General features: G+C 41.1%; 1 protein-coding gene across 6 annotated transcripts in view; it reads left to right on the top strand.

The window, feature by feature from the left end:
• Nucleotides 1–16051, top strand: part of AHI1 (Abelson helper integration site 1) — a 248488-nt gene that overhangs the window by 58675 nt on the left and 173762 nt on the right. For all 6 annotated transcript variants that reach the window (XR_008891361.1, XM_056566604.1, XM_056566601.1 and 3 more), the window contains 5 exons: nucleotides 8244–8350; nucleotides 10272–10390; nucleotides 10845–10975; nucleotides 11134–11274; nucleotides 12685–12833. Coding sequence is in view for 5 of the 6 variants with exons in the window: in XM_056566604.1 (XP_056422579.1) it covers nucleotides 8244–8350; nucleotides 10272–10390; nucleotides 10845–10975; nucleotides 11134–11274; nucleotides 12685–12833 (647 nt within the window). In the remaining variant the exon portion in view is untranslated. The remainder of the gene's footprint in view (nucleotides 1–8243; nucleotides 8351–10271; nucleotides 10391–10844; nucleotides 10976–11133; nucleotides 11275–12684; nucleotides 12834–16051) is intronic.

Below are 16051 nucleotides of genomic sequence, written 5' to 3'. Positions count from 1 at the left end.
AGGTTTCCCCAAAAATTTACATTTTTACAAAGTGTTAAAGCAGAAAATACCCCCCAAAATTTGAAGCCCAATTTCTCCCGATACAGAAAACACCCCATATGGGGGTGAAAAGTGCTCTGCTGGCACACTACAGGTCCCAAAAGGGAAGGAGTCACATTTTGGCTGTTTGGAAGCAAATTTTGCTCTGGGGGCATGCCGCATTTAGGAAGCCCCTATGGTGCCAGGACAGCAAAAAAAAACCACATGGCATACCATTTTGGAAACTAGGGTTACACGTAATGGATCCGCAGCATATTTTACACTGTGGGACTGCCGGTGACCCGACCCATAGTGTGCCTCCAGCTGTTGACCCTCCCACCCCGCCACTCCCCGCCCCCTGGCCTGCTCGCAGCGGATTAGCAACAGCTGGAGGCACACTATGGGTTGGGTCACCGGTGGATCTGCAGCTTAAAATACGCTACGGATCCGTTACGTGGGACCCTACCCTCAAGGTGGAAAACATTGATAATCTTGTGACAATAGCTCCTGCCATGTATAGTGTAGGACAGTGGTCTTAAACTGTGGCCCTCCAGATGTTGCAAAACTTCAGCTTTCAACATGCCCGGACAGACAATGGCTGTCCGGGCATGCTGGGAGTTGAAGTTTTGCAACATCTGGAGGGCCACAGTTTGAGACTACTGGTGTAGGATATATATAATTATGTGAACCGTTAATTCTCAAAATCGATGTGTTGGCAGCAGATAAATGGGCAAGCGTAAGAATCTGAGCTACTTTCGACATGGGCCAAATTGTAATGTGTAGATGATTGGGTCAGACGATTTCCAAAAAGGGAGGTCTTGTAGTGATAAGCACCAAATAAAAGAGGTCAGAGGTTGGGCAGCTGGTAAAATGTGACAGGGTCATGAGTGCCAAATGCTCACTCATGTGGATGGGAAGTGAAGTCTTGCTTGTCAAGTCCTGTCTCATAGAAGAACTACAAAACCACAACTAGCTGGAATGAAGGAAATTCAATCTGTGATGTAAAGGTGTCAGAATATACAGTACATCACAGCTTGACGACAGACCGATCAGTGTGCCCATTCATCCAGTGGGCATGTAAACATCAGAACTGCTTAATGCTTTAATTTACATCATGATGACAACTAAATGCATTTCTGTCATTAATCTGGGGGCTGTATACTACAGAGGAAATTCTTTTCTTTTTGGATTTCTTTACTGTCAAGGCCACGGTGCTCTTTGCTGACACCTCTGTCCGTGTCAGAAACTGTCCAGAGCAGGAGAAAATCCCCATAGCAAAAATATGCCGCTCTGGACAGTTCCTAAAATGGACAGAGGTGTCAGCATAGAGCACTGTGGTCGTAAATAAGTACTGGAAGGCCACTAATAAGTACTGGAAGGATTAAAGGGGTACTCCAGTGGAAAACTTTTTTTTTTTTAATCAATTTGTGCCAGAAAGTTAAACAGATTAGTAAATGACTTCTATTAAAAAATCTTAATCCTTCCAGTACTTATTAGCTGCTGAATAGTACAGAGGAAATTATTTTCTTTTTGGAACACAGAGCTCTCTGCTGACATCACGAGCACAGTGCTCTCTGTCCATTTTAGGAACTGACCAGAGCAGCATATGTTTTCTATGGGGATATTCTTCTACTCTAGACAGTTCTTAAAAGGGACAGAGATGTCAGCAGAGAGCACTGTGGTCATGATGTCAGCAGTGAACTCTGTGTTCCAAAAAGAAAAACATTTCCTCTGTAGTATTCAGCAGCTAATAAGTACTAGAAGGACAGGGGTGTGGAAATTTAAAAAAAACTACTTGTCCAAGGGACTAAAGCGGAACACAATCTACTTGTCCCTAAAGAAAATCCACTTGTCCTGGCAGATAAAATAATTTCCACCAAAATAGTCTGATCCCCCCCCCACTAGACCACCAGGGATGGATATAAGATCCCTTTAGACACTGCTGACAGCAGTGATCTAATGGTTAATAGGCGATCGCAACATGTCCGGATATTAGCGGCGGGAGAGCTGTAGCTCCTCTTACACCCCAGATAAGCCCAGAAAAGTCTAGATGTAACTTTTTGATCACCTTATAAAAAATTTCTCATATGAAGTGACCAAAAATGAGCAATTCTGGACTATTATTTACATTTACACCGTTCACCGTACGGTTTAATTAACATTATATTTTAATAGTCTGGACATTTCCACATGCAGCGATACCACTTATGTTTATTTTTGTACATTATTTTTATTTAAAGAAAATTGGAAACTTTTATTAGGAAAGGGGCTTATTCACATGTATACGCACTTTTTAAAATATTTTAATCACCTTTTTTCAGTCTTCATAGGGTCTTATGTTACTGGGGGGGCGGGGGGTTCTGCTTCTCCAGTTTATATGGTGCATTTTGTGTCAGAAAATGCTGGAAGTTGCATTTAGTTACTAGATAACTACAACTCCCAGTATGCCCTGATACAGCCTATGGTTGTGTGGGTGTTGCAGCATGTTGCACTGTATAGTAGGACAGTTCAGGTTATTGTGTAACATGCTGGGAGTTGTAGTTTTGGTTTGTGTCAGCTGCAGAGCCATAGTCTGTGTCAGGGAATACTGGGAATTACAGTTAGTAACTACAACACCCAGCATGCCCTGATGCAGCCTATAGATCTGCAGCTGACCTGAACCAAAACTACAACTCCCAGCATGTTACACTTTATTGTTCTACAGTTTAGGTTATGGTCCAACATGTTGGGAGTTGTAGTTTTGGTTCGGGCGTGTTTGCGTGCATCCGTGGGGCTCTTGGTCGTCAGGTGAGTATGAAGGGGGTGGGATTCCGGGGGTGCGATTTAGTGCGGGTGCCACAAAAATAAATAAAATTAGATGGTACAACTGCCCTAATGCCCGTCTGCTCCTGTACAAAACATTTATGCATACACATATCATGCATACACACCCCCCCGCCACTGCCCCCCCCCCCACATCATACATTACATACACATAAACACTCACACCATACATATACACCATACATATGCACACATCATACATTACATTCACACACATCACACTTAGACATTATACACACATTATACATTACATACACATCACACACAGACACTCACACCATACATATCCACCAGTGTTTCCCAACCAGGGTGCCTCCAGCTGTTGCAAAACTACAACTCCCAGCATGCCCAGGGCATGCTGGGAGTTGTAGTTTTGCAACAGCTGGAGGCACCCTGGTTGGGAAACACTGATATACACCATACATATGCACACATCATACATACACCTGCCGCTGCCCCCCCGTCATACATTACATACACATCATACATACACTCACACCATACATATACAACCACCCTTCCTGCTGCCGCCTGTATTCTCGGTCTCCTCACCTGAGCCGCCATGAGTGGACATCAGAGCTGTAGTCCCGGCGGGTGTGAGGTGAGATTTCCGTCCTTCCCCTCCCCCTCCTCTATGTTTTCCCGGTGCAAACAAGCAACCTCCCCGTGGTGGATTAGGTCCTGTCTAGACAGAGCAGGGGGAGGGGGAGGGATAGAGCTGTGTGTGGGGGATGGAGCTGTGCACAGAGCTGTCTACATCCTCTCTCCCCCTGCTGTGTCTTCTGAGCTGCGTCCATCCTCCGGGAGGGGAGATAAGGGGGCTCTGCAGTCAGCTGGAGGCCGACGCCCCCTCCATACACTCAGAGGCGGTGTGAGGTGGAGACTTCCATCGGCTCCTGCGCCTCACACCGACATTAAAGAAAAATAAGGGAGAAGTCTGTCTGTCCCTGCTAGCCCGATACAGGGCTAAATCTATAAACAATTCACCTGCCCGGTGCCCAAAACTACTTGTCCCGGGCGTCGGGCTATAGGATTTCCACATCCCTGAAGGATTAAGATTTTTTAATAGAAGTAATTTACAAATCTGTTTAACTTTCTGGCACCAGTTGATTTAAAAAAAAAATTGTTTTCCACCGGAGTACCCCTTTAACCCGTTCAGGACCCATGACGTAACGTTACGTCCCAACACGTCATGGGCAGTTCCGGTCCCCGCCGTGCGCCGGGCGGGGATCGGAGCGGGATGCCTGCTGAAATCATTCAGCAGGCATCCCGTGCAAATGCCCAGGGGGGTCATCAGACCACACCATGTCGGCGATCGCGGCAAATCGCAAGTGAATTCACACTTGCGATTTGCGCGATTACGGGTCTATAGTGACCCGGTGACCCGGAATGTAAGGGGGATCGCGGGTGTCTAAGACACCCAGGATCCCCCTGAACTGATAGGAGTGAGGTGGCACGGGTGCCACCCCTCCTATCCCTGCTATTGGTGGTCTAGACGCGACCACCAATAGCAGATCGGGGGCGGGGGGGTTTACTTTCGTTTTCCCCGTCCTGCCCTCCCACAATAGGCGGGGCAGGACGGGGAAACGACAGGGACCGGCGCCGAAGATCCACTTACCGATCCGGGCGGGCGACGGAGGATGCAGGCGACGGAGATCGGCGGGCGGCGATGACGTGCGGCTGGATCCGACAGAAGCCGGTGAGTTGCCTATAAACATCTGGAAGGTACAGTTTGAGACCATTATACAGTGGTCTCTAACTTTAGCCCTCCAGATGTTGCAAAACTACAACTCCCAGCATGCCCAGACAGCTGTTTGGGAATGCTGGAATATGTAGTTTTGGAACAGCTGGAGGGCTACAGTTTGAGACCACTATATAGTGGTCCCTAAACTGTAGCCCTCCAGATCTTGCAAAACTACAACTTCTAGCATGCCCAAACAACTGTTTGCTGTCAGGGCATGCTGGGAATTGTAGTTTTGCAACAGCTGGAGGACCACAGTTTGGAGATTACTGCAGTGTTCTCTAAAACTGTAGCCCTCCAGATGTTGCAAAACTGCAAATCCCAGCATGTCCAAACAGCAATCAGCTGTCTCGGCATGCTGGGAGTTGTAGTTGCATACCTCCAGCTATTGCATAACTACTTCTCCCAGCATGCCTGTCGGCGATCAGTACATGCTGGGAGTTGTAGTTTTGCAACAGCCGGAGGCACACTGATTAGAAAATACTGAGTTAGGTAACAGAACCTAACTGAAGGTTTTCCAACCAGTGTGCCTCCAGCTGTTGCAAAACTACAACTCCCAGCATGCACGGTCTGTCAGTACATGCTGGGAGTTGTAGTTTTGAAACAGCTGGAGGTTTGCCCCCCCCCCCCCCATGTGAACGTACAGGGTACATTCACACGGGCAGGCTTACAGTAAGTTTCCTGCTTAGTTTGGGCTGCGGCAAATTTTTCGCCGCAGCTCAAACTCCTAGCGAGAAACTCACCGTAACACGTCAGTGTGAATGTACCCTAAAAACACTACACTACACTAACACCTAATAAAGAGTAAAACATTACATATACACCCCCTTACACTGTCCCCCCCAATAAAAATTAAAACCGTATTGTATGGCAGTGTTTCCAAAACGGAGCCTCCAGCTGTTGCAAAACAACAACTCCCAGCATTTCCAGACAGACACTGACTGTCCAGGCATGCTGGAAATTTAGCAAAAGCTGGAGTCACCCTGTTTGGGAATCACTGGCGTAGAATACCCCTATGTCCACCCCTATGCGATCCCTAATTTAGTCCTCAAATGCGCATAGCGCTCTCTCACTTCGGAGCCCTGTCGTATTTCAAGGAAACAATTTAGGGCCACATATGGGGTATCTCCAAACTCGGGAGAAATTGCACTACAAATTTTGGGGGGCTTTTTCTCCTTTTACCCCTTATGAAAAGGAAAAGTTGGGGCTACACCAGCTTGTTAGTGTAAAAAAATTAAAATAAAAATTACACTAACATGCTGGTGTTGCCCTATACTTTTTATTTTCACAAGCGTTAAAAGGAAAAAAAGACCCCCAAAATTTGTAACGCAATTTCTCCTGAGAACAGAAATACCCCATATGTGGGCATAAAATGTTCTGCGGACGCACAACAAGGCTCAGGAGTGAGAGCGCACCATGTACATTTGAGGCCTAAATTGGTGATTTGCACAGGGGTGGCTGATTTTACAGCGGTTCTGACATAAAGGCAAAAATATAAATACCCACATGTGACCCCATTTTGGAAACTACACCCCTCACGTAATGTAATAAGGGGTACAGTGAGTAATTACGCCCCACAGGTGTCTGACAGATTTTTGGAACAGTGGTCCGTGAAAATGAAAAATTTAATTTTTCATTTGCACAGCCCACTGTTCCAAAAATCTGTCAAACGCCAGTGGGGTGTAAATACTCACTGCACCCCTTATTAAATTCTGTGAGTGGTGTAGTTTCCAAAATAGGGTCACATGTGGGAGGGGGGGGTCCACTGTTCTGGCACCACTGGGGGCTTTGTAAACGCACATGGCCCCTGACTTCCATTCCAAAAATGTTTTTCCCAAAAGCTCAATGGCGCTCCTTCTCTGCTGAGCATTGTAGTGCACCAGCAGAGCACTTGACGTCCACACATGGGGTATTTCCATACTCAGAAGAGATGGGGTTACAAATTTTGGGGGGTATTTTCTGCTATTAACCCTTGCAAAAATGTGAAATTTGGGGGGAGGCGCACATTTTAGTGAAACATTTTTTTTTTTTTAACATATGCAAAAGTCGTGAAACCCCTGTGGGGTATTAAGGCTCACTTTATTCCTTGTTACGTTCCTCAAGGGGTCTAGTTTCCAAAATGGTATGCCATGTGTTTTTTTTTTTGCTGTTCTGGCACCATAGGGGCTTCCTAAATGCGACATGCCCCCCGAGCAAAATTTGCTCTCAAAAAGCCAAATATCACTCCTTCTCTTCTGAGCATTGTAGTTCGCCCGTAGTGCACTTCAGGTCAACTTATGGGGTACCTCCATACTCAGAAGAGATGGGGTTACAAATTTTGGGGGTCATTTCTGCTATTAACCCTTGCAAAAATGTGAAATTTGGGGGGAAACACACATTTCAGTGCAAAAAAAATTTTTTTTTTACATATGCAAAAGTCGTGAAACACCTGTGGGGTATTAAGGCTCACTTTATTCCTTGTTACGTTCCTCAAGGGGTCTAGTTTCCAAAATGGTATGGCATGTGTTTTTTTTTTTGCTGTTCTGGCACGATAGGGGCTTCCTAAAGGCAACATGCCCCCCAAAAACCATTTCAGAAAAACGTACTCTCCAAAATCCCCTTGTCGCTCCTTGGCTTCTGAGCCCTCTACTGCGCCCGCAGAACACTTTACATAGACATATGAGGTATGTGCTTACTCGAGAGAAATTGGGCTACAAATATAAGTATAAATTTTCTCCTTTTACCCCTTGTAAAAATTCAAAAATTGGGTCTACAAGAACATGCAAGTGTAAAAAAGATTGTGAATTTTCTCCTTCACTTTGCTGCTATTCCTGTGAAATACCTAAAAGGTTAAAACACTGACTGAATGTCATTATGAATACTTTAGGGGGTGCAGTTTTTATAATGGGGTCTTTGTGGGGTATTTCTAATATGAAGACCCTTCAAATCCACTTCAAACCTGAACTGGTCCCTGAAAAATTGTGAGTTTGAAAATGTTGTGAAAATTTGGAAAATTGCTGCCCTCTGGTGTCTTCCAAAAGTAAAAACTTGTCAATTTTATGATGCAAACATAAAGTAGACATATTGTATATGTGAATCAAAAAAGCTTCAAAGTTAGAAAAATGCAAAATTTTCATATTTTTCATCAAATTTTGGGATTTTTCACCAAAAAATTATGCAAGTTACCACAAAATTTTAACACTATGTTAAAGTAGAATATGTCACGAAAAAACATTCTCGGAATCAGGATGATAACTAAAAGCATTCCAGAGTTATTAATGTTTAAAGTGACAGATGTTCAAAAAATGGCCGGGTCCTACAGTGAAAATTGGCTGGGTCCTTAAAGGGTTAAAATGATTTTTAAAGAGGCTTATTTCCACTGCATCTTTCCGGGCCTAATAACCACGGATTCTGGGCAGTGTAGAACTGCTGGGAAAAAAAATCTGAATAATGGTCAGACTACATGGGCCAAATGGTTCTCATCTGCCGACACATTTTTTGTTTTCTAATTCTTGTCCCTAATTATATATTTTAGTGGGTTTCACCTGTAAAAAATGCACAGACATAAACCTCCTCGCCAAACTGTAATAGACCATGTGCAATTCTTCACCAAGCAGCACACTACTGGCCTATATGAATACTTTGTAAGTGGTTTAGTAACCTGTTGTTATCTTTCACTTAGGACTTCACATGTTTTCTGGAGACAGCTCAGGACTTATAATCATGTGGAATACAAGCATCAGCCGAGGTCCTAAACAGAACCCTGTTGAGCTCTGGGGAATATTAAAGGTAAGCTTTTCAAGTTGTGGGAATCTCTGGAAGTTTAGTATATATAGTTTAAATCTAGTTAAGTGAAGACATCTATGTATAAAATGTCCATGTATTCGTATTATGTTGGGCACTGTGTATGGACTTCTAGTCCCTAAACGGATAGTTATCCAAGTTGGAGACTCCGCTCCAGGACCTGACATTACATCCCAAAATGTAATACAAAAATCCAAAGAAGGAAGCACTCCAAAATGTCCTAAAAAAAAAATTGGATATAGCAAAATGTCTTTTTTCTTTTTTTTTTTTTTTGCTTGGACATTTTGGAGTGCCGCTTCCTTCTTTGGATTTTTGTGTTTATGTATAAAATGTATTTCTTTTTTCATTTATATAACATTACATGGCTATTACAATGGCCACCATGGCAAAATATCTGGCTGGCATAGGCTCCACTGGGAAACTCAGCTAAGTAATGTAAGGCTAAGTTTCTACTTGTTTTTTTTTTTGGGGGGGGGGGGAGAGAAACGTCAATTGTGGCGCATGGTGTTTTTTCGGCCAAAAAACGCTGCGTCCAGATGTTAGCTGTAAATCGATGAGAAATCGCAAAATTCTTTTTCCACTTGGTGTTTTTCAGTTTGGCGTTTTTTTTTTTTTTTTTTTAATCCTTTTTAGCGTTTTTTTCACTCTTTTTTTGCGTTTTTCAGCTCCTTGACGGTTTTGCAAAATCGCAGCATGTTGAGCCACTGGCGTCTTTTTCCCTGAAATCGTGGTGTGTTTCTCCCATAGAAGTCTATGGGAGTAAAAAAATGCCAACAAAAACGCCATGTGGGTTTTAACTTTGGCCTTTTTTTTTAGGCGGTTTTTATTCTCTTTTGAACTTTAGCGATCCAAAAAAGTGAGGGAGATACCCTTTAAATAAAATTTTGTAGGGTACCATTAAAAAAATATAATAAAAAGGATACAGTAGTGATGGAAAAAATTGTATTTAACAAAACTTATCTTTTTTATAACCAAATTTTTATAAATTTTTAAACAGGGATCAATTTATGTGGGCGGGCAGGGCACTAAAAATGTAGCCGACAATAATAAAAACTTAGTGTGTGTGTGTTTTTTACTTTTATTTATTTATTTTTTTTTTTTTTTTAGGTGGTACTACTACTCCCAGCATGGAGCACACACTGTTCCATGATAGGAGTAGTAATACCTGTACTAATTGACAGATCGCCCTGAGTTCCGTTGCGATCCTTCTGTATAATGTATCACTACTGCATCCTTCAAAGGGGCCAAAAATGCAATTTCCATACAAATGAAAAAACGCCAGAGAAAACGCCAGACGCAGGAAATTGCACTGGTTTTTTTCTTGCGTTTTTTTCAAACCAAAAAACGCAGGACAGAAAAACAAGTATAAACTTAGCCTAATAGCTCTAAACTGAAAGTTGTTTCTGAGGAGAGAACCCAGTATTGATTGTACTGTTAGAAAATCATCCATTGTTTAAATCAAACTTTTAAGTTAAAAATATTTTTTTGAAAGTTTTGGTGTCTTTTTTCATGTTTTTGATTTCACTATCTACGTAAATAACCCTAAAATATAAAATTTTTCCATGCTTACCACTTAGGCTCATAATAGGCTTACACCTTCTGTTTTGTAGCAATGACTTTTCCGTTGTCATCCAATTATCAAAGGTAGTGTTATCAACTGGAGGCAAACATAAAAGGATGACACCATGGTCAATAGGTGATGGGAAAAGCATACCTTTTCCATACCACAGAATTTTTCATCATATACAGAAAATAAAAAAGGAACCTGTTTATCTAGTTCTAATATACATGTAGGTTATATATTTCTTTTAAATAGCACTAGGTTTTTGGAAAATATTTACGCCATCGTACCCTGTGTTGTAAGAATCTGTAAATGAATTTGTTCTTTTTTGTGATGCCTCTTTAGGAAATAAAAGAAACTGAAATGAAAGGAATAGCTGTGAATCACTTACAAGTCCATCCAAATGGAAGGCGTTTGTTAATTCATACAAAAGACAGCACCGTTCGAATTATGGATCTTAGAATGTAAGAATTTTGTAAAATCTATACAGGGGTTATCTATCCAGGGCCGTGCCTGGTGCAGACTGGAATGCAAAAACCCCAGTCGGCGCAGGCTTGCTAAGTGGAGGGAAAGGGGTGCCCCGCTTCCCATGCACCTCATTTATTACAATTTACATTTAAAACATGCATACAGTGTAGTTAAAATCTATGCCAGTTTCATGCTAACATGAAGCACAGGATTTACTGAAAGGCGTGCACCTCTCCGTAAATCCACCATAGCAAACATGGGTAAAGTTTTACATGAAACCAGTGTATGAAAAGCCGTTCTTAGAAAATCTTTTCCATAGTGTTTTTGTTTGTTTTTTAAACATATGGTTAGTACAGTTAGCTTATATTTGATTCTCTTTGTAAGACTCTTTAGAAAATCTAGTACATTTTTTTGTATGTGTAATTTTTATTGCCATTTATTTCTATCTAGACTAGCTGCAAAAAAATATATCGGAGCTACAAATTACAGAGAAAAACTTCACAGTGCCTTTACACCATGTGGAACATTTGTCATAGCAGGTAGTGAAGATGGGGCTGCATATGTGTGGAATGCTGAAACAGGTGAGACATGGTAGAAATCCATTGCACTGTAACATTTAGTTATTTTATATTAAATCAGAGTTATTATGACCCATAGACGGGTAGACGTCAGCTATTTTATGCCTTTAATTTCTATACTGCCTATAAACGTTGTTACATGGTTGTTTCTTTTATCCTAGGAGATCAAGTAGCAAAGTATACAGAGCTCTCATATACAGCCCCACTTCGAGATGTGGCCTTTCATCCTCATGAACACATGGTAGCATTTTGTGCCTTTGGGCTTAGCCAGCCAATTATTGTATACATTTATGACTACAAGGGTGAGCATGCTTACGGATTCAATATTGCTTCTGCTAACATAGCTTTCTGTCTTGCCTTTAACTGAAAATGTGTGTTGTCATATTTAACGCGTTTAATCTATCATATCACTGAACAAAATAAAGCTTATATATGTTAATAATGTGTCTAGCATTTGTATTTGGCTAACAAACCCTTCTGATCTTTGCTCACTCGTTCTGATATTTGCTGCTCAGGAAGGGCGTGTCCGAGGCAAGCACTGAGCCTGCCATCACTCACCTTGCATTCACTTCCCTCCTGAGTCTGCTGTGCTATGCTTGTTCTCTTCATCCCCCTTCTCTCTGTTTTCATGCTGCAGTCTGATAGACAGGACAGGAGTGAGCACAGATGAGTGCTAGTCCTACCCTCACTTCCTGGACTTTGTCTCAGCCTGTGCTTCAGCTTGGACAAAGATAATGCTGCAGCTGAACAGGATTATGTATGGAACCCCCTATTGGTCTTTTTATTATATAAGCCTTGATTTCTATAAAAAGGAGTAAAAAATGTTTATGAAATGTAATGTTTTGTCAAGATGTACCACATATAAAAAGTTTTTGATTCTGACAGTGCACATTTGAATTTTGTAACTATTCTAAACTGCAAACTGCAGAAAACAATTACAAAAAGTAATATAGTGATATTTTTTTTAATCCTGCCTGGGTCCTACTAGTTATTCCGTTTTTTTTCCCATGGTTTTCATTATTGTATCTTGTATTTGCCGTTTTTTTTTGTTTTACTTTTTTAACACATGCTCTTAACTGTTGGATTTTCCAGAGCTCAAATATACCACATTTTATGTGGAAACATGCCCCTTTTCCCTGATGGCCATGCCTCTTTTTGGGGTTTTCTGTGCAAAGTGGAGAGTTAGCAGGGTTTTTTGGCATTGTTGTTGGAAATTCTGCCACATAACACGTGCAACACAAAAACCCTACAAAATTTACTCGGAAAAGCTTTAGTAAATGAGGCCTTTTATTTTCACATACTGGGATCCTATTGATTTAGTCCCAACCTGGTGAACTAAGGCAGTGCAGAGAAGATTCTCAGCATAGTAAAGGCTTCAGATCCACTGCAGAGACCATACCACAGGGCACATGTTTCATTTTTCTGCATTCTAATTTATTCACTATATAAACTATTATGGATTATGAAATAGAAACTATCCCAAGTTTTACAAAGACTTCAAAGTAGAGAAGAGTTTTCTCAAAGTCCAGCAGGGGTTAAGTCTTAATTTTTATTCCTCTATATAATGCTCTGCAAAAGGCTGTATTAACTGTCTTAGACTATGATATTAAACGCAAACCTTTATATAAATTGTATATGTCTATAATATGTGGGTATATGGATTTAGAGAAAAAAATGTCTTAAAGCACTTGTTTTTATATTATTTATCATAGTTGCCCAACTTGAAGCTGAATCAGTGCAAACTTCTATTGATGCAAATGGAAAAAATAGGTCAGATACTTTTACATTTCAAGATTCTGTAATTGCTGCAAAATCCTCAATGCGAATGATGAAAGTGAAGCAGAAATTGGATTCTGTTTTGGTATGTGCATTCCTTACTATCTTATGTTTTCATTTTTAACTACTAAGTTATGTCATTCGGTACATTCTGGGGATAACCTGTGCACACCATGACACTTCTCCACAGCTCACTTCTGTCTATACATACACATAAGCCGCGGGCAGCACACAGGACTTTTATTGGTGCTCAGCTGATAACATAAAGACAGTCGGAGTACAGTCTTTCTTTATTCATTTTCCGTATAGTTTTACCGGTCTGAGAGGACTGGTGTATCTATATGGCATATGAACAAAGGATGACATTTTATGAATGGTGGTGCTGCTGACATTTTTCTATTTGAATTTACCATGACAAAGCATGCCTTGCAAATGCGGTACCTGTATAGAAATAGAAAAAAGAAACAACCGATGCCGGTGCCTCGTCTATTACCCTTGGAGTGCTTTGACAGTAATGCAGGGGCAACCTGCAAGAATTGTCAGGTGGCCACTCACCTTTATTAAGCAGAAAAAGTGCATATCACTCCACCACTGGGGTTAGTGTGTCCTGAAGCTGCTGCTATGCCTGTGGGTAGCAGGAAACAAGGAGCCCTTGTCCAATAGAGTCTGGGAAGCAGTGGAGAAGAATACCCATGTAGAAACCGGTGCTGCAGGTATTAGGACATTAATAGGATTTTGGAGGCAGAAGTATAGTTTGAAGATCCTTGGCAGGACCGTTTATTGAGTAATACACATAAATTAACAAACAATAAGGTGGATGATGCGTTTCGGGAGGAACTCTCCCTTCCTCAGATCAGAATACCAACATACAGTGCAGAGGGTCAATAAATAATGCAGTAAATGACACCAAAAATCAGGGGAGGAGCCATGGTAAAAAACACACACACAGTGGAGAATTTCCATAAAAGTAGCATAATAAACATAAAAACATCAATAATAAATGTTTACATAGTAAAACAAATGTTCACCGATAAATAAACTTCATTATATCTAAAATAGTATATAGCGTCCTGTCCGTGCGCCGAATGTTTACTTCCGGTCAGTGCGGACACTCAGTGACTGAAACTGTGTGAACAAGCGCCTGAGGCTTTCTTCGCATCTAGCGCAGGGTTGCTATGACAGGTTGCTATGTAGGCAGTGACATGTCCAGCTCATAGCCAATCAGGAGCGGGGATAACATCCTGTGTGCTTTGGGTGTCGGGCGGCGCTGTAAGTACGGGGCCGCTGTCAGTGCAATTCACAGTGAATATAAAGTACATCACAGTAACACTAAAAAGGAGGATATTGGGAAAACATTTCTGAGGGTCTAACATTTCGGGGGCGCTACTTAAGGTATAGGTTGTGCATATAGGCGGCACCGGGAAGTGCTGTGGATGACAGCTGTCAGTGTAAACAGGCACACAAGGGAACACTGTGGACTGTTTGACAGCTGTCATTGGGAACATATAGCAGGAGTCTGCGCATATAAGGCTCGTAACAGATTAAGGCAATCTGGGCTGAAAAATTTAGGGGACACAATTAGGTTTAGTGTGATAGCATATTAAGTATTAGCCATATTAGCAATAGAGACATATGGGGCATAATAGCAATATACATAAATATGTTTGTTATTTTATGTGTATTACTCAATAATCGGTCCTGCCAAGGATCTTCAAACTATACTTCTGTCTCCAAACTTCTATTGATGTCCTAAAACCTGCAGCGCCGGTTTCTACAAGGGTATTCTCCACTACTTGGCAAATGCGGTAACGTTTCCATCTGAGCGGGTGGTGTTTTAAAAAATTTTTTTATTACTGCATATATGGGCACTTTCCTTTTACGTAGGGTGTGTTTTGTCGTGGCACCTTGAACATTGACAGTAGCAATTCAAGGATGTTTTTTTTTAAATATCTTTCTGGTGTTCTGTAGCTTTAATCTGTGTTCTATATAATGGGAAATATCAATCATTTTGGTACATTGACACTTCATCCAATGCTTACCCTATTAATAAAATTGACAACATTGTATAATGTTCTCAGTGTAAGTCATACAGAGTTTAGGTACCTCATTACGGCCCTATGATAAAGGCTGAGGAAGGCTTATTTTATTTTTACTAACAGTGCCACATGGCACACAACTTCTTCTGGAAGTGTGTGTGAGGCACTTGAATATTGGGCTAGTGGTTTAAAAATTATCCAGGTAGATGTGGTAACCCTGGTCAAGCAGAAAGGTGCATTATCTTTCAAGTTTTCCTTCTAGTAATTACCAGGAACACCAGTTCTGATGTCCTTCCTTTCATGTAACCTAAACCCGTGTACCCTGATTCACATTACCTTACTGAGGTAATCTTATGGTGTAGGAAAGGATTGCTTTAAATCGTGTCCTAACCATGGTGGATTATTGGAGTGTGGTGCAGGATACACACATGCTCAAATGCCTGGCTTCTACATTAAAGGGGTATTCCAGGCAAAAACTTTTTTTTATATATCAACTGGCTCCGGAAAGTTAAACAGATTTGTAAATTACTTCTATTGACCCCTTAAGGACCCAGCCATTTTACACCTTAGGACCCGGCCATTTTTTGCAAATCTGACCACTGTCACTTTAAACATTAATAACTCTGGAATGCTTTTAGTTATCATTCTGATTCCGAGATTGTTTTTTCGTGACATATTCTACTTTAACACAGTGGTAAAATTTTGTGGTAACTTGCATCCTTTCTTGGTGAAAAATCCCAAAATTTGATTAAAAATGTGAAAATTTAGCATTTTTCTAACTTTGAAGCTCTCTGATTGTAAGGAAAATGGATATTCCAAATAATTATTTTTTTTATTCACATATACAATATGTCTACTTTATGTTTGCACCATAAAATGTATGAGTTTTTACTTTTGGAAGTCACCAGAGGGCTTCAAAGTTCAGCAGCAATTTTCCAATTTTTCACAAAATTTCCAAAATCACAATTTTTCAGGGACCAGGTTTGAAGAGGATTTGAGGGGCCTTCATATTAGAAATACCCCACAAATGACCCCATTATAAAAACTGCACCCCCCAAAGTATTCAAAATTACATTAAGTCAGCATTTTAACCCTTTAGGTGTTTCACAGGAATAGCAGCAAAGTGAAGGAGAAAATTCACAATCTTCATTTTTTACACTTGCATGTTCTTGTAGACCAAATTTTTTCATTTTTACAAGGGGTAAAAGGAGAAAATGGATTGTTATTTTTGTAGCCCAATTTCTCTCGAGTAAGCACATACCTCATA

Source organism: Hyla sarda, chromosome 3 (genome assembly GCF_029499605.1).
Source record: "Hyla sarda isolate aHylSar1 chromosome 3, aHylSar1.hap1, whole genome shotgun sequence".
Lineage (NCBI taxonomy): Eukaryota > Metazoa > Chordata > Amphibia > Anura > Hylidae > Hyla > Hyla sarda.
The sequence above is the reverse complement of the archived record's forward strand: the minus strand, read 5'-3'. Positions and strand labels throughout refer to the sequence as shown.